A 23,108-nucleotide genomic window follows, 5' to 3' on the forward strand; every position below is an offset into this window, starting at 1 on the left:
GATTCCTGTAGCGATCCCGTGGGAATGAAGTATACACAGAGAACCACATCGTGACAGATCAATGAACACTCCGGCGGTTGACGATTTCCGTGGATGAGCAACCCGAAGCAGGAGAGCCGATGAATGTTGTTGTGTTTGGCATGGAAGGAACATCGTATTTGCTTGCACCAAAGAACAACAACCCGAGCAATCACCTGAAAGTCTTGGAAATATAAACACATTCAAAGACAATCAAAGGGGATCAAGGACCTCAAGTGCGTGAATATGACTGACTCGAAATCATGAAGCATCATTCAACGAATAGCCATCGATGCCAAAAATATGAGCCGTCTAGACCGAGCATGTCACAAAATCGAATTCTTGGAGTCTAGGCCCCGAGTCGTACAAGTTGTCTTTTTTTTTCACGTGCCCGAAGCGTAAATCAAATTCCCAGCAACCTTACACCTCCATCTCCGCATTTGCTGGTGCTGTGAAATCATGGAGAAAGATACTAGGGCTGTTCGGAAAGCGGGGATGAGGGCCAGGGGTGCGTTTTCAGCGGAATTCAAATTCCGTCCCACTTTTCCTTCTCATTCAGCCAATCCGACGCTCCGACGTCCAGGTGCAGCATATTTCAAAGTCTGAGTGAGTTCCAGAGGAGGGGAAGATATGATGGTGGTTGTTGAATACGACGGATTTCGATTTCGAGGAGGCGATTTGCACTACGTAGGTAGCTTAATCGTAGAGCAGGTGACTAGAGTGGTTCGATGTTGCTGACGGAAATGCGTTCGTTCGTGGTCAACTGTTTGTTTGGAAAATTCTGGTAGAGAACGCTTTGGAAATTAATAGATTAAACCCCCAAATCTTATATCCAACTTTCAATCATGAACGGTGAAGCAACACTAAGAGACGGAACCCCGGTTGCTGCAGACCGAACATATAAAACCTGCACAGTACAGGATCTGCTGTCCTTGGAGGGAAACACTACCGTGATAACAGGTGCGTTTTATCTTGATACTCCAAAAGCGGTCTAAGAATGCTGATAATAATACTTTGCAGGCGGCGGCCGTGGTATCGGTCTTGCGCTCGCATTCGCGGTAGCGCAAGCAGGAAGCAATGTCGCGGTTATAGACGCATTGCTTGAACCGCACGAGGACTTCGCGGAACTGAAGAATTTTGGCATTAAGGCCAAATACTACAAGTAAGCTAAGAATCTTTGAAGTGCTTGTATGTACTGATAGGCGTATCGTTAGAGTAGACGTGACGGAACATGCGCAGATTATCGGCGTGTTTCGCGCGATAGCAGATGAATTTAGTGGAATTGATGGCTGGTAAGCACCCCTCGCTATCGACTGTGCTGCTAACAGACGAAGCATCACTGCCGCGGGAATTGTACTCGATAAACCGTTCCTCGAACACGGATGGGATGAGACGATGAAAGTGCAGATGGTCAATGTGAGTCCAGCTCCAACCATTACGTCGAGCCTCACTAAAGACGCCATGCTCAGCAAATGGGGACATTTTTCTGTGCGCAAGAAGCTGCAAAACACATGAAGTCTCGCGGAAAAGGAAGTATCATCATGATCTCCTCCATCGCAGCCACCATGGCCATCCCAGCGCAAACAATGCCCGCATACGGCGCGTCGAAAGCGTTTGTGAAAAGTCTCAGCGTGCATTTGGGAGTAGAATTGGGTCCGTTTAATATCCGTGTCAATAGTATCTCACCCGGTTATATTCGCACGGATATGACGGCCAAGGTAGGATTGCAATCGCCGCGACTGCTGGAGCTGTTTACAGATGCTCCGCCGATGAAGAAGATGGGCGAAAGAACGGATCTTATGGGTGCAGCAGTGTATTTGTTGAGTGAAGCTTCAGCGTACACAACCGCTTCTGATATGATGATCACGGGTGGATTGCATGCTGGACGATTCGACTGAAATCAGTCTCATTATAGCGACTTTCGTAAACCCAGACAGTGTCATATGTTTAATTTCAGACTTCAGACTGCTCACTTCGCCTCCACCCATTTCGCTGTTATCCTCCAAAATCCGAATCGGTTGACATAAACGTCCGCCGACTCTACCATGCGAGCAACGACTTCTAGATTATAAGACACCGAGATGAACCAAATGTGATGGGACTTCGGTATGACCTTTCTTGTCTACTCCTTAATCTGAAGGGGTGTTTCGAACACCCATTGACGTTTGGCGAAGTAACCTCATTCTTCTTCTGATGTTGCTAATTCCACCTGAATCCCGCTGAAAACGATTGGTATTAATCACCACTCTGGAAGGTTGCTCCTTCATCCGCCGTTGACACTGCCGTTCCGCATATTCCCATTAGACGCTTCCGTATTCAAGAATCCGTACCCAAAAGACTCATCTGGAAATGTGCCTACTACAGGAAATATATCCCTAGCCAGCCGATTGATGCTGTTATCATGTCCGAATTGGTGCGAATCCTGCCACGCATCGTATTGGGCAGGTTCATCGGTCGGCTGGATTATTCGCGGCCTCTCACGCTGCCTATCGTCCGTAACCCGGCGTTTCCGCTGCATTCCCTCGCCGTTATGAAGATTTACCACTGAGCCGGTTCTTTTCCGCCTCATTGCATTCGCCTTCCGCTGCCACTCTTGCTTGATACAGATAATGACTTCGAGGGCCCGCGTTGAGTTCTTGTATGCCACGCCTATCTCACCGAGTGCCTGACAACAGAATTGCAAGTCCGCCATGGCAGTTTCAGCCGCTTTGCCAGAGCTGCTGCACGTGTTGTAAATATGAATGAGAGAAGCTGTAAAAAGAAGATGTACAATTTGAATATTCGTCTGCCGAAGTGTATGTTGTTTTCTGTAAATACGAAGAAGCTTAGTAGTAGATTGGGCGGCTTCCACGCAGGAACGTTGAGCTTGAGTAGATACTTCTTGATCTCTGACATTGCGAGAGAAGAAAGGTCTATGGAGGAAGATTGAGACTGCATGAAATTGCATGCTGATAATTGTTAGCGAAATGAATGGGTAATTAGTGACACTGCTTACTGAAGTTGTAATACATGTGGAAGATACATCTTTTCATCATTGAGAAGATCGACAGCAAGTTCTTCGGGGAGACTTTCGTGCCATTGAGCAAATTCGCGTCGCATGTCAGAAGCAAAGTCACGTAACTCTGCGTCTGACAGATCCCGGCCGCTATAGCTGTAACAAAGTCAGCACACGGTTTAGACACACATTTCAAGACCCACAGAATTCGACTCAGTCTCCTCATCATCGCACATAATGACACGTTGCTATCAGCACAAGCCTCTACGGGATCGTAAAGACCTGGCTTTTCATTCTCAGAATCCGCGGCGTCCATCTCGTCGTAATATGGTTTCCATATCTTGTTCCTTACTCTGTCCAGACCAGTAGGAGGCCTAGAGATCGAAATATCCCGAATATTGATCCCCCATGGTCGCCCGACATAAAGACTCCACATGTTGTCATGGATAAATACCCCCCAAAAGGTAGTCCTCCGTACGTCTAATTCATGTGAGGTGAGCTGACCATCCTGAACATGACGACTCAGATCCAGATGTAGACCAAGATCGGCACTGATACGGACAGCCATGCCACTGTATATCCAGCCTCTAGCATCTCTCGTGAAAGCCGCCTCGGATGCACTCATGATAACCAGGGCCTGCACCGTAGCCACTGACGGACTGTCCATTTCTATCTCGAGTAAAGTCTTTGCTCGGGAACTGAACAACTCTGGATCGGACTCTAGGAGGCCTTGTCGTGACTTTGGAGTTAAATTTGCACCAATGGCACATATGGCATTCTTCAGAGTCTCTGAGTAGAATGAGGTGCCATCCTCCCCATTGTTATACTTCTCCTGCTCACTGTAGTACATTTCTTTGTCTACAACATGAATTGCAGGATCCTCCCACGAAAAATACAACTTCTCCAGATGTTGCTCAAATTCTGGAGAAACTTCCTGCGCCAGACCAGCACGTTGCAAAGCCAATGCGCCCTCTGTACGCACTGAGCGGGTCGGAGTGCTCGATAAGGATGATGCTCCATTATGTAAGATATGAAGGTTTGACGTAGCTCCAAAGTAACGGAGTTGTCCGTCTTCCGCAATCTGAAACGACCCCATTCGTGCTGATAATTGATCAATCATCTCATCGCTACGAGGTAGCTCCAGGGCGGGAATATGTCGTAAATTATCTTGGGGTGCCCATGAGTTATCATCATGCCACTCTGTGAAAGAATGGGTGCGTCGAGACCCATTGTTCAATTTTTGAATTTGAGGTATTTCGTGACTACCTATGACATGAGAAAGATTGTTGGTCGATAACGGTGTCACTGCTGTCCCATCATCATAGGCAAAGTCTACATTTCCGACTGGGTTTTGAGGAGGCCATGCAGCGTCGGAAATACCTCCTGTAAACTCATTATGAAGCGGATTTGTTGACGAGGTAATCTGAGATGACTTCTGTTCAGGCATGAAGACATCCCAAGTCATAGAATAATCTTGTTGCGGGACATCATTTGACATAAAATCCATTTGGAACTCACTTTGCTGGACCAAGTTCCCTGTTTGTGAAGCAAGTGAGTTATCCGGGATTATAGTGGGTGGGAGCTGATAACTCCCTTGCTCCTGAGGAGCACTCTGCCCATTTAACGATCTTTTGGTATCTTTTGATGTACTGTTAGCGGCTGCACCTTCGCTGGGCGGCGATTTGTCATTTTCATCGGGGGGAAATTCGATTCCATTAAGCCGTAATAGCTCTTCTAAAAGCTGTATACGCTGTGACAGCGATTCAATGTGCTTCTTCTTGGATAATCTAGGCAATTATCAGTGCTTGCAGGCCATGACAGGAAGGCTCTCATGTCTTACTTGCGCCTATCTTCGCCAAGATTATACTCGCATGTCTGTTTGTAGAGTCTACAATTCGAACATGTCGGCGACACTCCATCACACTGTAGGTATAACACACTGAGTCAGTTTGAGTTTTCTATCAACGTTTTATAGCGGTATCACGTGCGGCTTTCACAGGCTGAGATTCTGTACCTTCACCTTACGACGCCTGCAGTATGTACAAGCTGTCGTGATATGCTTCTGCACTTGGCCTGTTGTGTCGTGGGACATGACGGGTAATTGGAGAGGTTATTGTAGCGAAAATCTCAGAGGACGTTGAAAGGAGATTAGGAGAAGATGCAGAAGCTCAACCCCGTTCTTCCCCGCCCTTCATAGTGGAGCTAGAGCGAGAAGACGTGAGGGAGGATGCTTGTCAGCTGGGTCTCGGCCAGCAGTCCAGGACATGACATCCCAAGCCGTGGGGATTGTGGAGTGCATACTGGAAAGTTGGCCACATTGTGCACAGTGTGTTGCTATTAGCGCACCGGCATGCATTCCTTGATGATGGCATGGCTGCCAATTTCGAACCCAGCGATGGAAAGAATGTATGGTTCAAAGATAATCATAGCAATGTGATGTTCAAGCAAGGATGTAATACACATGAAGAGTCTCTCGTGAACGACCTCGGGAGTTTCACTTTTTGGACTGATTACTAAGCATCACGCTAACCCCTTTCGTCGACCAGCGGCCCATACCATCCCACTCAAGATCCGGAGCTGCGTTTTAAGACAAGATCATTGGAGCTGTTTTGCGTGGATCTATTTCAACATCACAAATCACGAGTCACAATTCTGGCTAGCACGACCGCTTATGACCGTTTTCCACATCTTTTCGCCTCCTGAGAACAATTATTAATCACCTGTCTTGCCTCCAGTGTTGCTGGGTCATCATTATCAAGCAACCTCGTTTGCTGCAACTAGTTGGCCGTCTTCTCGGAGTCCGTCTAGGCTCTATGGTATTCCCAAATACGGTCTGGGAAAATCTGGACATGTCTCCGTGATCATGCACGGCTAAGATATCTTCCGCCTTACCATCGTGAGTATTCCTGACTGAACTGGAACACTGTGCCAAGCTCGTCATTCAAATCAGGGTACGCAACATGAGCACACATTGATCACAAAAATAGCTTTTACATTCTAATTTGCCAAGTAGATACATAAACTGCCACCACAATACGACGCCTTATCCAGTCAAAACTTACAGCCTAGACTCATGGTCCGCCAATCCCACCTGTAGTACCAATCAGTAGCTGTTCTAGTGGCTATTCTCGATCTCGGACGCGCTTGCCGATTTTTTCTCATCAGATTGATCCGAGCCATTCTCTGCCCTCCAAGTAGCATCACGGGGATTTGGCCGAGCAAAGAGCATATCAATCTCTTCAAGCGACTTTCCACTCGTCTAGAAATTGTTAGCATGACGCCAAGTGCAAATACGAGAGTGTGACATACTTCTGGGCACATGTAGTACACGAAAAAGATGATGGCAATGCAGGCTACGAGTTGCCATATCCAAATCTTCCATCCTTGGGTCTCGATACCAATTCCACCAGCGAAGACCGCAATAAATGAGAACAGCCATTCACCGGTAGAGCCAGCTGCTCCTCCAAGATGACGGTACTTGAGTGGTGCAATCTATCTCTCGTTAGTTTTCTTGGTAGGATATGGATTGTCGTGGTACATACCTCTGGACCATAAAGCCATGGACATCCGACCCAACCGTAACCGAAGGCAAAATTGAATACGATGACACCTGCGACAGCGGTCCATTGTGTTGCCAAAGTAGGGTTCGGAAGAGCAATCATGATGATGAAGAGAAGCATCGACGCTGCACAGACGATTGCTGTCCATATCATGATTGGTCGACGTCCAAACTTCTCAATTGTGAAGATCGTGGGTATAGTACCAATCCAGAATCCGGTGTTCATAACGGCAGCCAGCAGTTGAGAAAGGTTGTCAGAGTAGCCGATGTTTGAGAAAATTCTTGTCGAGAAGTACACCAGCATATTGATTCCTATCGATCATTCATTAGCCATGTTCCCTCAGAACAGTCACAGGTTAGGAATTTGGACTTACCCATCATCTGCTGAAGTGAAAGGATCAAAAAGGAAATTCTGATACGACGACCAACACGAAGCTCGGTATTATCCCAGATGAATGTCATGAGTTTGAGCTTGTTCTCCTCGTGCTCTTCCATCTCGATACTAGTCAGAATCTCTGTCCTCTGTTGCTGGACAGCGTCAGAATCCAGGGGTAGGTCGTGGAGACGAGCAAGAACTGAGTCCCCCTCGGCTAAGCGACCTCTCGCATAGTACCAACGTGGAGTGTCTGGTAGAATGATCATACCAGCGAGAGAAAGGATAGCAAAGAATGATTGAAAGGCAATTGGAAACCTCCATGAAATCTGATTGTTGAGCTGAACAAAACCATAGTCGATCCAGTATGCAATAGCGATTCCGGCAATCAGCCAGGAGCACTGCTGTGCAACCTCTGGACCACGTTCGGCCGCCGTGATACTCATCTCAGCCATATATGTTGGACTTGTCGAAGAGATAAATCCGATCCCAAATCCACAGACGATACGACCGACAATGATGTGTGGAACGCCCATGGCACTGGCTTGAATGGCGCTACCAATAATAACGCAGACATTCCCGAGAATGATGCACATACGACGTCCGAGATTCATTCCGAAGAACATGACACCAACTGAGCATACGGTAGCTGCAAGAACGTAGGAAGATGCCACCATGGGGATGACATAGGTTCCCGTAGGATTCTGGCACGACTATCAACAAAGGTTTGATGGCTGATCGGGTTTGACTCACACCAAGCGCGTCTAGGAAGGGTTTTGTGTTCTGGACACCACCGAGAACACCTGCATCATATCCGTACAAGCAGAAGGACTGAAATAATTAGTTATTGTCCACGATGAAATGTTGGAAATGCCTACCAGAGAGCAACATATACTCATCAGCCGGTACATCGACCGGCCATGGATCTGTGTGAAACCCATAGTTGCGGAGAAAAGGTGATTTATTTTGCTCTGATCAAGCCACTGATTGAGGCCTTCAATATTATAGTGAATAGAAGCCAAACTGACCAAAAAGGAAGGGAACAGCTGAATTTTATGTTGAAGTCACTGCCCAAGAATTGCTCGCGCCTTGACCTTGGTCATGCTTGTATAAAAGGCGCTGTAAACAGAATTTCAGCATCGACTGTTGTTCCATGTAGAATCCCCGCCTTCGCAACGAGGAATTCCAGGCTTCCCCAGTGCATCCCCAGACGTGTGGGGATGCGCTAATACAGTGTGGGGTTAGGTGATGTCCGCCCACTGTACGATAGAGGTGTCGGAAGCTTTCGTCTGACACGGAGAGCAAGTTCCAGGGAACTCGACTCCCACAGCGATACGTGTTGGGGCCAGCCACCACCAGAACCCCTGCTGAGCGCCACTGAGCCCGTCATGAGAGTTTGGAGCTTAGGGAAAGTGGTCCCGCAGGAGCGCTTATTGCACGGAATTAATTCTACTTGTCCAAAGTCATGATTTCATTTGAAGCTCGAGATTCTTATAACATATCTTCCAGATAGCGGTCCTCCACTCTTTTGCGACTTGCGAAAAGATACCCGTCAATTGCACCAATTCATCATGGCATCACACGGAAGAGACGCAAATGCTATCATTATTGGAGCTGGGCCATCAGGCATTTCCATGGCTCATTCTTTGAAGAAGAAACTGGGCTTTAACAATTTCGAGGTTTTTGAAAAGCTCGACGGTCCGGGAGGAACTTGGAGAACAAACACTTATCCAGGTTGGTATGTAAACAACAATTCTAGCAGAAAGATTGTTTTATTAACTAAAATAGTGGCTGCGATGTTCCCTCACATTTGTATTCGTTCAGTTTCGACTTGAATCCAGATTGGTCGAGAGAGCTATGCGATCAAGCGGAAATTCTCCAGTGTACGAATTCCCCCCCGAAATTCGTGAGACAATATTCTAAGAACAAACAGATATGGAAAAAACTGTAGATAAATTCGGATTGAGAGCACATATGAATTTTAATGTTGCTTGCACTGGGGCCACTTGGGTCGGCAAGAAAGGAAGATGGGAAGTCAAATTCATAGACATCAAGACAGGTACCGGCTTTACACGCGAAGCGAGTGTGTTTGTGTCTGCTGTCGGGGGTATCTCTGAGCCTAGGAACGTCAAGTTCCCGGGAATGGAGGACTTCAAAGGAGCGATGTTTCACACAGCTCGTTGGGATCATACATATGACTATACCGGGAAGCGTATGGCAGTTATCGGAAACGGCTGTAGCGCGGCGCAGGTGGTGCCAAACGTGGTGAACAAAGTGGCATATGTTAAACAGTATGCATCTCCACTATCTCTATTGCTTCAGAACTAATGATTCTCAGGTATGCAAGGAGCGCACAGTGGTACCATGAACGGCCGAACCATCGTTTTACAGCATTTGAGAAGGCATGCTTCCGGTACATTCCATTCTGGCAGCGATTACACCGACTTCGGTTGTTCCAAGCCAATGACAACCTCGTTTCAACGTATCTATCTGGTCCAAAAGCAGAAAAGAAGAGATTAGCTGCCGAAGCCAGTGCGAAGGACTACATATACAAAACAACGCCAAAGAAATATCATGAGATGATTGTCCCAACATTCCCACTTGGTTGCAAACGACGGATTTTCGACCCAGACTATCTCGATTCTCTGCACTCCAGTAATATGGATCTCGTTGCCGAAGGGATTCAGAAAATTGATGCTACCGGTATCACCAGTACCAGCGGTGTGAGGGACGAATTCGACATAATTGTACTCGCGACCGGCTTTCAGGTGCAGAATTTTCTGACACCTATGAAAATCGTTGGCAAGACCGGCCAGACACTTGAGGACCAGTGGGCAAGTGGCAAGGGTGCTCAAGCTTATCTCGGTACCTACGTGCACAATTTCCCAAACTTCGTCATCCTGTTCGGTCCCAACACATTCCCAGCGCACAACTCGGCGCTCTTTTGCTGCGAGGTGCAGGTTGAGTACGTTACCAAGACGCTCTTCAAAACCCTCATGTCAGACCGGGCTGCAATCATTGAGGTGAAAGAGGAAGCGGAGGACTACCATACGAATTCTATCCAGCAGGAACTTAAGGGCTCTGTATTCTCAGCTGGATGCTCGAATTGGTACATCAATTCTGCTGGGCACAACTCTGCTTCTTGGCCAGGATACGCGTCAGATTTCTGGCGGAAGACTTTCTTTCCTAGATTTGCTGATTATGACTTGAGAGATGGGGATAAACATTGGTTTATGAAAACCATGGCACGGGATGTTACGGCGGCGGTTTTCTCCAAGTACATGGTTTTTACTGTAACATTATTCGTTTTGGGGTTTCTTGCGAAGACGAAGGTCTAGTAGTAGCTAGATGCGCATTTAAGTTTAAAGATATCAATGAATTGCCTTGAAATGCAACCTATTTCACTGAATAATGTACACGGGAGACTAGTTAGAAGCTTTTCAAAATTGCACTTTAAGCGAACATTCTGCCAAACGTTTCGACTTCTGCATTCCTAATCCCAAAAGCTACCATCCAGCGATCAGGAAATCACCAGCTGCAGTTTCACGAGAGAATACACATGACTTCAGCCGAGTAGTCACAGAACATCCGCTATCCGTGGGGTCGTGGGATTTGAATTCCGCCAAAATGGAGTTATAACTCTGCTGATTCCCCTTGGTGTTACGTCTATCCCAAGACCTGAACTACACAAAAGCACCCAACCAGTCCAACAAATTCAGATCAACCAAAGTAATAAGCAATCATGGGTTCAATCATCACAGCTTCGCCCTCTAAATCCGCCCTCGGCGTCGAAGGCTACGCCCTCATCACCGGCGGCGGATCCGGCATCGGCCGCGCAACCTCCCTCCTCCTCGCGCGCGAACACAGTCTCGGCATCGCCCTCGCCGACGTCAACGAGACCGGCCTCCTCAAAGTCAAAAAAGAACTCGAAGACGTAGCCACGAATCCAGAGTTCAGATGCATCACCGTGGTCGTCAACGTCGCGGACGAGAAATCCGTGCGGGATATGGTCGCCAAAGTCGTGCAGGAGTTCGGGAGGATTGACTTCGCGGCGAATGTTGCGGGGATTGGCGCGGTGAAGGGACCGATTGCTGAGGGGAAGATTGATGATTGGAATAAGATGATGGCGGTTAATTTAACGGGGGTTTGGTTGTGTGTTAGGGAGGAGATTTTGGTGATGAGTGGGCAGAAAGCGAGGGAGTCAGCGAGGTAAGTTGAGCTGTTTGCTGTTTATAATATTTGAGCAGATGCTGATACAAAAACAGCACATACGCCCCACTCCAACGCGGCTCAATAGTCAACATCGCCTCCCTATTCGGCGTAGCAGGCGGCCATCACTCAGGCGCCTACACAGCAGCCAAGCACGGCGTCGTTGGCGTAACACGTACCAGCGCGCTCGACCATCCTGAAATTAAATCCAACGCCGTGGTGCCGGGGTATATTGAGACGCCATTAACTTCCGTCCCTGGAGAGATGCGGAATAACGCGCTGAAGAAAGTGAATGATTGGACCCCCATGAAGAGGTTTGGAAGACCCGAGGAGGTGGCGGAGAGTGTGGTGTGGTTGTTGGGGGATAGGAGTAATTTTGCGCATGGGAGTTGTTTGACGCTTGATGGGGGGTATATGGCGCAGTAGAAGGAGAAGGGTTGGAAGTACTGTACTCGTGTTGTAAATGTTGTTAATTACATAATTCTCACTAGTTATTTTGTGTTGTGATGTTTGTGGTAGGCTCTATGATCACTTGTACATCATGATATTTGCAAATTAACATAATGTGCAAACACTCCAAGAAAATGTCGCTTTGACAAAGCAGTTTATAGAATTCTCATTGGAACATATACTGATTCGTGTTTCAAAGCTAACCTTGACAATTATATTCCACAAAGAATACCAAACTTGGAAGTAAGGATCCAAAGAGTCCACAGGGGGCTTGTGTAACTGGCCCTTTCATCACTTCAAAGTATCAAAAACTAAATCTCACGAAATCACAAACATGCCATCATTTTCTTCCTGCCCTCAAGAAATTTAATGTTTCAGATACAACTTCCCCATATCATAACCCTCCTATTCCCATATCTCGCTTAAATTCCAGTCCTTTACCTCCACCTCAACTTCCAAATTCCCCATCATCAGCTAATCCCAATCTAGATCCAAATTATCGACGATCATACCACGCCGATCGGAATCCAAACTGAAGCATGCAACAAAAAATCGCTTTCACCTGCTTTGCTTCGGAAGCTTCGGCGACAGCACAGGGACACCAATCCCGCGGAGTCTGGGGCTCGCTTAGGCACTGTCAAGGGGGACTGCAGAAACTGGGGTGTGGGGAGGGGTACTTCCCCGCGCTTTGAGGGATACCAAATCCGTGGGACCCAGATGGTAGGGGTAAAATGCATAAACGGGGATCGGTGGAAACTACATGTTTACTGCAACTTATTGGCGATGATCGATTAATTTGTGAAAGCCATGGGATCTTGACTCCGGAGATACGTCTGGCACGGCGGAGATGGAAGGGCTTGGAAAGGGTATGATTGTGATCGGTATGTAATGGTTGTTGGGGCGAATACGATTTGGAAATGTTGATCTTGTACCAGTTTTTTTGGAGGGCGCCTGGAAGTATTTCGCAGGCCTATGTTGTTGCGGAGAAAGTGACCGGCGGAGTTTTCCCTTGCCAAAGTTTTGTAGAATCTTAGAGTTGTCTGGGCACCCTCCAAGATGCTTTTGAGACTGTAGAATATTCATAGCGATTAAACAATCGAGAGTAACGGGATTGTATGCCAGAAGATTCTTCAAACTGCAAAAGGATTGACGTACCTATGAGTTGAGGACGCGAAACCAGAAACTCAACAGCAATGATAATATACAATTCAGTGTTTTAGTAGATTATTTTAAGCTGGCTATACAAAAAAACCAAATGAGCGAAAAACTAGGCTTATAGTTGCTGCCATCCTGCCTCCCTCGCACTGCCGCCATTCAATGACTTGAGGTATTTATTGACCTTCTTCTCGATTCCCGCGGTATCCAAACCAAATCTCTCATAATTGCTCTCATTCGATGCAGAGTAGCCAAAGCTGGTCATACCAATGCTAGCCGTCACATATCTTGCCCATGTCGTCGCCACGTATTCTTCCACGCTCACGATTGGTTTTCCATCCAGGGGGAACACGCTCTTTCGATATTCGCTATCCTGTTGATCGAAGAGACTAAGACAAGGAGCGCTGACGAGTCTGCACTTGGTACCTTTCTGTTCCAGCTTCTTCGCGGCTGCGACGGCGTAGTGGAGATTCGAGCCACAGCTTACGAGGGTGATTGCAGCATCTGAATTCTCCTGAATGACATATGCACCCCTTTGTACTCCTTCGCGACTTGTGTTTGGTACCTCTCCTACGGGATCTCGAGCTACAGATATCATGGATGGGTTGTGAACTGATCGCATGGCGTAAGACCAAGCTCCGATGAGCTCTTCGGCGTCGCATGGTCGGATGTAGCTTAGGTTTGGCATTGCCCGATAAAGAGAATCTAACTCGACGGGTTGATGTGTAGGACCGTTTTGACCTTCTGCGAATGAGTCGTGAGTCGCGATATGGATCACTTGGAGATTGCTTAGAGCGCCCATGCGGACTCCTGGTGCCGCCTGAGAGTTGATTAGCAAGGGCTTTTGATTATTGCAGCTTTTTGATTGATCATGGTGACAAGTCTCTTCTTCGTACGGTGGATGGATTGAGTACTTACGTAGATGAAAAACATAAAGAATGTAGCTGTAATTGGCAGAAACGTGCCCGGACCGTAGGCAGCCATGCCATTTGCTATCGATGCCATAGCATGCTCCCGTATACCGTTTCTGATATATCGGCCCTTGAAACTTGTTGCCCTACTGAACACGTCGTTTTCTGAGTAGACAATCTTGTTTGAATTGACGAGATCTGCGCCTCCTCCGCAAAGCGATGGGCATGCCTTCCATAATCGTTCAAGAATTATACCATTAGTCTCTCTTGTTGGTTGACCGGCAAATGTCTTACTGTCCAGACTACATCCTGTCAGTGAAATGCTCTGAATTTGCATCCAAGGGGTGTAAATTGTAGCCCGAAAATAAGAGAGATCGCGACTTACTCGTTGAGGACTTTCTCAAAGTCACCCTGTGTGCCTTTTTGCCGAGACGCAAACTCCGCAGCTTCTTCAGGATATTCCTCAGCGTATTTATCCATAGACTTGTCCCAAGACTGTTCCGCAGCTGTTCCTTTGTCCCTACTCTCTCTAAGAAACTGCAGTGGTCTTTCCGGGATCTCGTATCTAGATGATGGCAACAAGCCAGCAAGCTTCTTCGATGCTGCTATGCTGTCTTGATCAAATCCGCCGTGATGAGCCTTTGCAGTACCAGCTGAGGCCATATCCACTCCAATGACAGTCCTGATGTTAATGAACACGGGCTTGGAGCTGGAGTTTTTCGCCAAATCCAGTGCAGACACAATGGCACGAACATCATATCTTCCGTCGGCGACGTTAATAACTTCCCAGCCGGAAGCTACCATTTTGGCGTTAACATCTTCAGTATTTATCCAATCCAATGGTCCGTCGCAAGTAACTTGATTGTTGTCATATAACAAAACGAGGTTACTGAGTTGTAAGTGTCCAGCAAGTGCGATAGCTATATGTCATCAGTACACCTACATAGCCTCAAGACGATCACTCTACCTTCAAGTGCTACACCTTCCATCAAGCAACCATCTCCCGTCATGCAATAAATTCTTGACTTCACAATGTCGTGCCCAGGCTTGTTGAAGTTCGCAGCTAAATTCTTAGATGCGATTGCAAGACCAACAGCATTAGCAATTCCCTGCCCTAAAGGTCCAGTAGTAACCTCGACGCCCGGGACTTCAATCTCAGGGTGCGCATGTGCGATTGTCTTATATCCGTTCAATTTCGCATCTCCGTATCCTTTCAGTTCGTCCATAGTCCACGCATCATAACCGACTAAATGATTCATAGCATATAAGAACATGCTTGCATGACCTGACAATGGTTATTAGCAAATGAGTAGCCATCGACACGATTTAACAAGCGATTTCGTGACATACCATTAGACAATACAAATCTGTCTCTATCAAACCACTCCGAATTGGCAGGATTGTATCGCATGACATGTTTCCAAAGCGCGACGCCAATCGCAGCCATTCCGAGAGCTGAACCTCCATGACCGCCGCCATTCTGCATACAAATATCAAGGACAAGATTTCTGACAGCAAGTATCGCAAAATCATCGTCAGTCTCCGGTATCCACCCAGTCACTTCCTTTTTGGTTTCCCATGTCGTTTGGGCTGGCGATTCAGCAGGAGCTACATCGGCTTTGAGATTGTGCGATTTGCTTTTGTTGTCATCGTGATTTACAGCAAGAAGACCAGTTTCTACTAGTCCAGGAGCCATTGTTGCGTTTGTGTGATTAATTTTGTGATTAGGTTTTGACGATGTTCATTTGGCAAAATGCAGAGCTTGAGCGACCTGTTCCCGGCCATCATAAAGGTGTTATACCTTTATGGCTACTCAGGTACACGATAGATGAACAACCCCTCCGAGGCTGCAGCCTCATCACCGCGGAACCATATTCCCGAGTATAGTCCTTTGCCATCATTGGAACATGGATTTCTCAGATGCGCAAAGTGATGTAGCAAGGTACTGCTAAGTGACGGAATCTTGGAGAGCTTGAGTGGGGGTGGGGCCAATCCAGGGTCCAGCATCAAAACTTCAGGGCATTTCCATTGTGGAGTGGGTTAAGGGCGCAATTAGATTTCCGATACCAGCAAAATTCAAAGAATGTCGAATCCAAAAGCTAGAACGTCATTCGAAGCGTTGTTTATAAGTTGTGAACAGCCTCGTCCGTCTTGAATTACCCAAAACATAAATTCAAACACATCATTCATTCTTGTAACTTCTCTCCAGATCAGTGAATGAATCCGAAAATGCCTGCCAAAACGCTTTTTATGTAAGTCCCTGTGGGAGCCACACTCAAATCTCGAGCTAACTCCCACCAGGACCGGTGCGACGGGCTACATTGGTGGCAGCGTTCTGGAAAAGATAATCAAAGAGTACCCTCAATTGGAAATTACAACCCTTCTACGAAAACCAGTTCCAGAGTTCAAGTCGCGATATCCTAAAGTCAAAATTGTTCTAGGTGACTTCGATAGCTTTGATGTGATTGAGAAAGCGGCGTCAGAAGCTGATATTGTTATTCGTAAGTGTTGTCCATGATCGAAGGGTGCTCTAGGCCTCGCTGACGGTGCATTCTAGATACTGGAGATATCGACCATCCGGGCTGCGCTAAGGCAATCATATCTGGCTCTCAGAAAAATAAGAACCCAAGCTTTCTCATCCATCTCACCGGTACAGGCTGCATTTCCGACGAGCGCGAGCAGACTTGGGAAGGCAAGTATAATCCACATGTGTGGAACGACATCACCGAAATCAAGGAGCTGTACGATTTGCCGGAAAGTGCGCAACATCATGTTATTGACCAGAATGTTATGGATGCATCGAATGATAAGTTGAAGACAGCTATCATCTGCCCGCCAGATATCTATGGACAGAACACAGGGATCGGGAGCCGTGCGACGTTCTTGGTACCAGAGTACATCAAAGTGCTGTTACAAAAGAAAGAAGCATTTTACCTAGGTGCTGGGGAGAACATTCGAGCTGTGACACATATCAACGATGTCGTTGATCTCTTTATTCTCCTGATTGGAGAAACAATCAAAGGTGGTGGCAAGGCACAATGGGGCCGAGAGGTAAGCTAAACTCCATCAGCCATATGCTTGAGGTTTCTTTGAAGATTGACTCTAATAATTCTGGTAACAGGGCTTTTATTTCGCAGTCTCGGATGGTGTGGCATGGAAAGATGCAGCTGAGGCAATCAACAAACTCGGTGTTGAGCAAGGTTGGCTTCCAAAAAACAGCAAGCCTGTCGTGTGGACTCCGAAACAAGTTGGGGATATTACTGCAGATGATCCAGGAAGATCATTGTATTTGTGGGGTTCAAATAGTAGGGCTGAGTCGGCGAGAGCAAAGGCACTGGGATGGAAACCACATGGGCCGACTTTCTGGGAGCAGCTGTCAGAAGATGTCAAGGTTTCTGTAGCAAAAGCAAAAGCAAACTAAATTAGACTTAGATAGCTTAATTCTCCTCATTGAAATTTCAAACTGAAAAATGATTCTCGATTCAAAAGCAAACCTCTCTTGAACAATGGTATTCAGTTAAATATGAACTCGCTAAAGAACTGCGCATCACTCATCAGGAACCAACATGCGATTTTCTATTATTTTTTCTCCTTGGAAGAATCTTCAGTGAATTCGCACCCGGTAAAAGAATATTCGATACCCATCTGCTCGAACACCGCCGCGGCTTGGGTTCTGCAGTACCTAATGCAGGAACCAAACTCTCTGTGACATCGAGTGCGGGGTCTGGCGCGGGGTCGGGGTACACCGTCGCAATTTATTTCCCGTGGAATACAGCAGTATTTTGTATGATGATATTATAATATTTGATAATACTAAGGTAGTCATGGGTTCTAATAAAGAATCACATTGCTGTCGTTTGTGAAAAGCAACATTGTTGTTTACATTTTGAAAATATGGAGTACATGAAAGCGCAGTTTCCAAAAGGGCTACCCACACTGAAAGAATTGAAAGCAGCCAATTCTGGCAAAGAAGTACCTCCTGAGACAGCTTGGATCTGGGGCAAAGATGATGAAGTGAGTACACCTACGTATATTTCGAGTCGAAGAATCAAAAGTCCAGTGTTGACAGATTGCAAAGTTAGGCCGCATCAATCTACTGACACCGGAGCGAATTCGTTCTGCTAAAGACAAAGAAGTCAAAGACGGAGATGTTGTTTCTCTCAAGTAAGTCATTCTTTGAAACTTTCATGCATCATGCCACTGACTTTTGCTCCAACAGCTGGGACATCAAGCTTCCTTCGCAACCGGCTTTCGGACGCCAGCCATGCAAACACACAATCTCAACTGTACCAGGTAGCGAATACATCTTTGACGACTGGTTAGACATGAACATACAATCTGGCAGTCAATGGGACGGGTTTCGACATTATGGGCATATAGGACACAAGAAGCTCTATAACAATCTCGATCCGTCCGAAGTTCTCAGTGGTGAGTTTCCTCGACGTTTCTCCAATTCATTTTCGATTATTGGCTGACACACCAAAGGCACAAAATGCGGAATGAACGTAATGTCGGACCATGGAATCGTCGGCAGAGGTGTACTATTAGATTATTACTCCTGGGCTTTGGAAAACGGCAAGCCTTACGACCCTCTTACCTCTCACGCAATAACGGTCGAAGATCTAGAGGCTGTAGCCAGAGCGCAGGGTATCACATTTGAAGTTGGAGATATTTTGCTCGTACGAAGCGGATACACAGCCCGATATTACGAGCTAGAACGCGAGAATCCTCAACGACTTAAGGAAGCTGGCGTTGAGTCCCCAAATCTTGCAGGTGTGGAGCAGTCGGAGGAGATGAAAGAGTGGCTTCATGATCATTATTTTGCGGCTGTAGCAGGTGATGCACCAGCTTTTGAAGTGTGGCCTGGAAATCCGGATTGGAAGTTGCATGAGTATTTGCTGGCATTGTGGGGTGTGCTGATTGGGGAGATGTTTGATTTGGAGGCGTTGTCGAAGCAGTGTAAGGCGAAGAAGCGATGGAGTTTTCTTTTTATCAGTTCTCCGCTGAATAGTCCTGGAGGAGTTGCTAGTTTGGCAAATGCTTTGACTATTCATTAAAATGATTCGTGAAATGAAATTACGTTGTTGTTCAATAGACTTCTTCTGTATCACCTTTGAACTTTTGGGGTCGTTTGATTCTTGTCCATCAAATTTACAGATTGGCTCCTTCGTACAATGTGCTGTGCCGCGTTCTAAAATGATCCAATATCCTAGTTTTAGTGTTCCTTACATGAGCCAAACAATTCCCCTTCACGTGTAGTTTTTGTTTGGTTGAACCTGTCTATATGTCATTAAAGAACCACCTGAATCTGTCCAATGCGCAAGAGAAGGATTTCCAGACTATTCAATTTTATAGTCAGTAAGACAGGCAAGCATTTGTTTACTTACAATGAGATGACAAAACCCTTGAGATTTATTTGTCATATACGAGCAGTAAAGTTGGGCCTCCAAAGAGTAAGAGGTTTACATCAACAACATTTACAACACGTTGTTTTCTTGAACAAAATCTTGGGCCTCGTCTGAAAATCGTCAGAGAAGTTTTTCAGACCAAAAAATTCACAGTCTGTGGTCTTCTTTCTTTAAAACAAAAATGTGATTATAGTTGAATGGAGTTATTTTGTTAAATATAAACTTTTTTTCAGGTAGCATTTTGTTTGTTTTCGCTACCTTCACAACACCTCACATCAAATGAATATTGTATTTCCTGAGATTTCTAAACAAAAACATCCTTAATCTCACTAGACTAGCAATTTGAACAATGACTAAAGAATTCTATCATGTTCAACTTGTTCTCCTAGGAAAATGGAAGCTACTTGGTTTGCCTGACTTCCAGGCCCTACATACACTAATATAACTACCTCTTTTTCCAAGACATAGAAAATGACCAGAATTATTTACAACACACAAGAACCCTCGCCTCAGCCGAGGCGGACTTGCGTACAGAGTACTGGGTCAGCATGACGAGCCATAATGTAATACTCGGCTTACGTCAGTACGATTCTTTCCATGTACTTGACACCACACATAATCATCTTCCTTGCTGCCTTAACATCATGATTCCAACAAAATAAAGAATAACGGATCACATGCAATGTCGAAATAACATGCTGAGCCCGATTAAGCGAGTTTCTCCAACAATATTCAACCTCGATAAGGCTGCAGCACTACCCTTGCAAAATTCCAACATACGCTACCAGCAGTGTGGTTACACTCTTCTGTACTCGGCCGGATCGATGGAATCTCCAACGGCACATGGCTGTCTTGCATACCCCGCGGCTTATGGATTTACAGAAGCCTTGGCGGTTTTAAGAATGATGACCTCGCGTATATTTTGACGCATTGCGACACTACTGGTTCTCTCGTAAGAACCAGGGCAACTTTGCTGTTGGTTACTTTTACGAAACGCTTGAGGTGGTATCAAGTGATAACGAAATTGTTAGGGTTTAGGCTTAAACTGGGCTATGCATTTGAACAAACTGATAACCGCCTCCAGCCGTGTTCAATGAGGCAGTGACATTTTTCGCCATAAATAGTGTGGGTACCATTCAGGTAAGTTTTTACGAAGAGATAAGAAGTATTGAAAGGTACACTACCCAATCTCAGATCAGAACAGACCAACTACTCGCAAAGTTTCCTTGCTTTTCAATCAGCTGAAAGAATAGGGTGTGATCAGTGACGCCTATTGTTGGTTCTTAAGCGCCTTGACTCGTTTAACAATCTGAACATGGCGACAGGTAGAGGTCGGAATAAGAAAGAGGCATAACTGTAGGGTTATTGGAATAGGTCGCTTGTTGGTGTTGGTTTGTTTTACCATGAGTGACTCCTCATTTGAACGTTGGCCACGGTCTAGAATTAGTCTTTACCGGACTTTTGACTGATTTCTAAGTTCCAAAGCAGTCACCGATGGATTTTGGGTATCTTATTGGCCTCACACAGCGAGGAACTTGTTAGTGGCTTTCCCAATCACACTGCATTATCAATTTGAGGTTTTCAGCAAGAGCATCCAAAACTTGATGGTTGCAGGTCGGAGTTTTTGAAGTGACTTTCCCGCCCCCGGTGAGTGACTATCGAAATCACACTGCATTATCGCAATGAAAATCACGCAAAGTATCCTAAAAACGAGCTATGAAAGCGAGTCACTCCAATGGCGCGCAGGATTGAGGGGGTTAGAATCTAGTGAGATGGTCGAGGAAGGAGTTCGGTAAGGTCAGAATGTAAGATGATTGGGCAAAAGCTGTGCCGTTTGGGGACTCATCATTTGACGAGCTTATTCTCAAATGGTGTATCTATACGTACATGCATTGAACGGTCATATGGCTCGGCGTTCGGTGATGGATAGGGAGGTTCTCCGTCGTTGGGTGGCGATGAGTTCTGGCCTAAGTCTGTCTTAGAGGTTTCTGGTAGATAGGAGTGATACGACAAATCTGAGACTGTGGATGCATATCCGAGCCAAGTTCTTCTCCAACGAAGCTCAAGACCTCACCTCAATTTCAAAATAACTCATATCGCCGACCCTCGGTGGCCTGACTATGGCTTCCATGAATGTTTACCTGATTCTTGCATTAGTATTGACATTTTTGACCTTGTGTTTCAAATATGTTTTCTCGAAGAAATACCATCCACCAGGGACAAAGAGATTGCCAGGACCCAAAGGTGAGAATATTCTCCTCATCAAGAAGTTAGTAATAATATTGTATTAGGTGTTCCCATTCTAGGATCTGTTCCCGATCTCCCTTCAAAGCAACCCTGGCTACAATTCTACAAATGGAGTCAAGAATTTGGGCACATTTATGAGTGTAATCTTGCTGGTATCAATCATGTTGTCATATCATCACCAAGCATTATCGAGGAACTTTTTGTTCGTCGCAGCAAGATTTACTCAGATCGGCCGGAAATACCTGCAATAATGCATAACTGCAGAAAAAGTATGCATTATCTTCCCTTGATGGGAGAAGGAGGTAAAGTTTTTTCCGATCTCGAGCTCTCGCTGGAGCGTGAGTTCACACTTTCCAGTTGATCACAAGCGAGGGAAAAAGTTCATGAAATACGTGGTTTCGAGTAGTTCCAAAGAACTGGTCTCCAGATTGGCAATGGAAGAGAGCCAGACTTTGGTTTCAAACCTCATCGACAATCCCGATTTGTGGCAAGATGTCGTGCAGAATCAGGTCGGAAGAGTCAGTTCTCGAGCGGCATGGGATGACAACGACCTCAAGACTGGAAAACAATCAGTGTGGAATGCAGACAATCTTATTCCTCGCATCTCTCCAGATGGAGCGATTGAGAATATGTTACCATTTCTTACCAAAATACCCAGCTGGGTGCCACTTGCTTTTCAACCATGGAAAGCCCAAGAGATTTCTCGGTACAACACAGAAAGGAACTTTTGGCTTGGGCAGTTAGAGAAAGTCCGACACAACGAACGAGAAAATGAAACACCTACTTCCTGGATGGGCAAGTTTCTTTTCGCCAAAGACGGAAAGGCTCATGGCATATCGAGCGAAGAAGAAGCTGGATATTCTGTCGGAATGCTCGCCATGATAGGCTCGGTACTCTTGTCATCGCCTCTTCAAAATCTGCTCCTTGCGTTTTGTTTCTACCCTGAATGGCAGAAGAAAGCACAGGATGAAATTGAAATGCGATGTGGCGATCAAGTCCCTTCTTTCAGTGACATTGAGAAACTGCCCATCGTACGGGCTCTCCTTCGGGAGGTGTTCCGATGGAGACCACCAGTCCCACTTGGTAAGCCACCCCTTCTCAAGATCATTTATAGGCTAATAAATCTCAGGTGTTCCCCACGTCTTAGAACAAGACGATATTTTCGAGGGATTCTTTATTCCTAAGGGTACCATACTCTTGGCAGCAGAATGGTAAGTCATCATCAATCTTTATTCTGAATGATTCTCACGATTTCTTAGGGCCCTTACACGAGAAGAAACGATTTATCCAGACCCAGAAACATTTCGACCTGAGCGATGGCTAGACCCAAGCTTTCCCACTTACCGTGAACCTCTCACACAGTATCCAGAAATTAAAGGTCATTCAGGCTTTGGATATGGTGGGAGAACTTGCGTTGGCCAGAGCTTTAGCGAGATTGTCTTGTTCACTATGACTGTCACGTTGCTATCAAGATGTAATGTTGTAAGGAAAAAGGATCCTACAAGTGGAAAAGATGTTGATATTCCGTGGATGGATATCCCTCCCCCGCATGCTATTGTCAGACCTGCTTGGTTTTCTTTAGACATCAAGTCACGACACGAGGTACCGTACAAGGAGTAAAAATGAAGATCGAGAATGATGGGGGAGAGTGTTTCAAATGCAGTCCATAGTAGTCTCCAGAGCGAAACTTTGACTTCAATTGCTTTAATATACAGATTGGTCGTGATGCATGTGACTTTACTTCAACTCTTCTAATCATAATCACAGCAGAATATAATTGAGA

The 23,108-nt window shown here is 46.0% G+C and overlaps 9 protein-coding genes across 9 annotated transcripts; 6 read left to right on the forward strand and 3 right to left on the reverse strand.

The window, feature by feature from the left end:
* Nucleotides 1-863: 863 nt before the first annotated feature.
* GLAREA_06706 (NAD(P)-binding Rossmann-fold containing protein) lies at nt 864-1,916 on the forward strand (the record flags this gene model as incomplete). The annotated part of the gene is made up of 5 exons (XM_008080654.1): nt 864-978; nt 1,039-1,180; nt 1,233-1,310; nt 1,353-1,434; nt 1,488-1,916. The coding sequence occupies 5 exons, from the start codon at nt 864-866 to the stop codon at nt 1,914-1,916; spliced, it is 846 nt and encodes a 281-aa protein (XP_008078845.1).
* A 365-nt stretch (nt 1,917-2,281) lies between these two features.
* On the reverse strand, nt 2,282-5,105 carry GLAREA_06707 (Zn2/Cys6 DNA-binding protein; the record flags this gene model as incomplete). The annotated part of the gene is made up of 5 exons (XM_008080655.1): nt 2,282-2,966; nt 3,014-3,169; nt 3,217-4,800; nt 4,854-4,936; nt 5,028-5,105. The coding sequence occupies 5 exons, from the start codon at nt 5,103-5,105 to the stop codon at nt 2,282-2,284; spliced, it is 2,586 nt and encodes an 861-aa protein (XP_008078846.1).
* A 1,023-nt stretch (nt 5,106-6,128) lies between these two features.
* GLAREA_06708 (MFS general substrate transporter) lies at nt 6,129-7,886 on the reverse strand (the record flags this gene model as incomplete). The annotated part of the gene is made up of 6 exons (XM_008080656.1): nt 6,129-6,272; nt 6,323-6,505; nt 6,556-6,884; nt 6,947-7,649; nt 7,699-7,776; nt 7,824-7,886. 6 exons carry the CDS (start codon nt 7,884-7,886, stop codon nt 6,129-6,131), a joined length of 1,500 nt encoding a protein of 499 aa, XP_008078847.1.
* Nucleotides 7,887-8,516: 630 nt separating this feature from the next.
* On the forward strand, nt 8,517-10,283 carry GLAREA_06709 (FAD/NAD(P)-binding protein; the record flags this gene model as incomplete). The annotated part of the gene is made up of 4 exons (XM_008080657.1): nt 8,517-8,683; nt 8,734-8,828; nt 8,879-9,236; nt 9,284-10,283. The coding sequence occupies 4 exons, from the start codon at nt 8,517-8,519 to the stop codon at nt 10,281-10,283; spliced, it is 1,620 nt and encodes a 539-aa protein (XP_008078848.1).
* A 404-nt stretch (nt 10,284-10,687) lies between these two features.
* GLAREA_06710 (NAD(P)-binding Rossmann-fold containing protein) lies at nt 10,688-11,580 on the forward strand (the record flags this gene model as incomplete). The annotated part of the gene is made up of 2 exons (XM_008080658.1): nt 10,688-11,154; nt 11,211-11,580. The coding sequence occupies 2 exons, from the start codon at nt 10,688-10,690 to the stop codon at nt 11,578-11,580; spliced, it is 837 nt and encodes a 278-aa protein (XP_008078849.1).
* A 1,297-nt stretch (nt 11,581-12,877) lies between these two features.
* Nucleotides 12,878-15,366, reverse strand: GLAREA_06711 (thiamine diphosphate-binding fold (THDP-binding); the record flags this gene model as incomplete). The annotated part of the gene is made up of 5 exons (XM_008080659.1): nt 12,878-13,579; nt 13,678-13,972; nt 14,056-14,590; nt 14,638-14,955; nt 15,021-15,366. The coding sequence occupies 5 exons, from the start codon at nt 15,364-15,366 to the stop codon at nt 12,878-12,880; spliced, it is 2,196 nt and encodes a 731-aa protein (XP_008078850.1).
* A 533-nt stretch (nt 15,367-15,899) lies between these two features.
* GLAREA_06712 (NAD(P)-binding Rossmann-fold containing protein) lies at nt 15,900-17,091 on the forward strand (the record flags this gene model as incomplete). The annotated part of the gene is made up of 4 exons (XM_008080660.1): nt 15,900-15,922; nt 15,972-16,171; nt 16,228-16,721; nt 16,792-17,091. The coding sequence occupies 4 exons, from the start codon at nt 15,900-15,902 to the stop codon at nt 17,089-17,091; spliced, it is 1,017 nt and encodes a 338-aa protein (XP_008078851.1).
* A 473-nt stretch (nt 17,092-17,564) lies between these two features.
* On the forward strand, nt 17,565-18,727 carry GLAREA_06713 (Putative cyclase; the record flags this gene model as incomplete). Its single annotated transcript, XM_008080661.1, has 4 exons — nt 17,565-17,684; nt 17,740-17,834; nt 17,890-18,098; nt 18,156-18,727. 4 exons carry the CDS (start codon nt 17,565-17,567, stop codon nt 18,725-18,727), a joined length of 996 nt encoding a protein of 331 aa, XP_008078852.1.
* A 3,032-nt stretch (nt 18,728-21,759) lies between these two features.
* GLAREA_06714 (Cytochrome P450) lies at nt 21,760-22,945 on the forward strand (the record flags this gene model as incomplete). The annotated part of the gene is made up of 3 exons (XM_008080662.1): nt 21,760-22,408; nt 22,455-22,536; nt 22,585-22,945. The coding sequence occupies 3 exons, from the start codon at nt 21,760-21,762 to the stop codon at nt 22,943-22,945; spliced, it is 1,092 nt and encodes a 363-aa protein (XP_008078853.1).
* Between the last annotated feature and the right edge of the window lie 163 nt (nt 22,946-23,108).

Source organism: Glarea lozoyensis (genome assembly GCF_000409485.1).
Source record: "Glarea lozoyensis ATCC 20868 chromosome Unknown GLAREA14, whole genome shotgun sequence".
Classification (NCBI taxonomy): domain Eukaryota; kingdom Fungi; phylum Ascomycota; class Leotiomycetes; order Helotiales; family Helotiaceae; genus Glarea; species Glarea lozoyensis.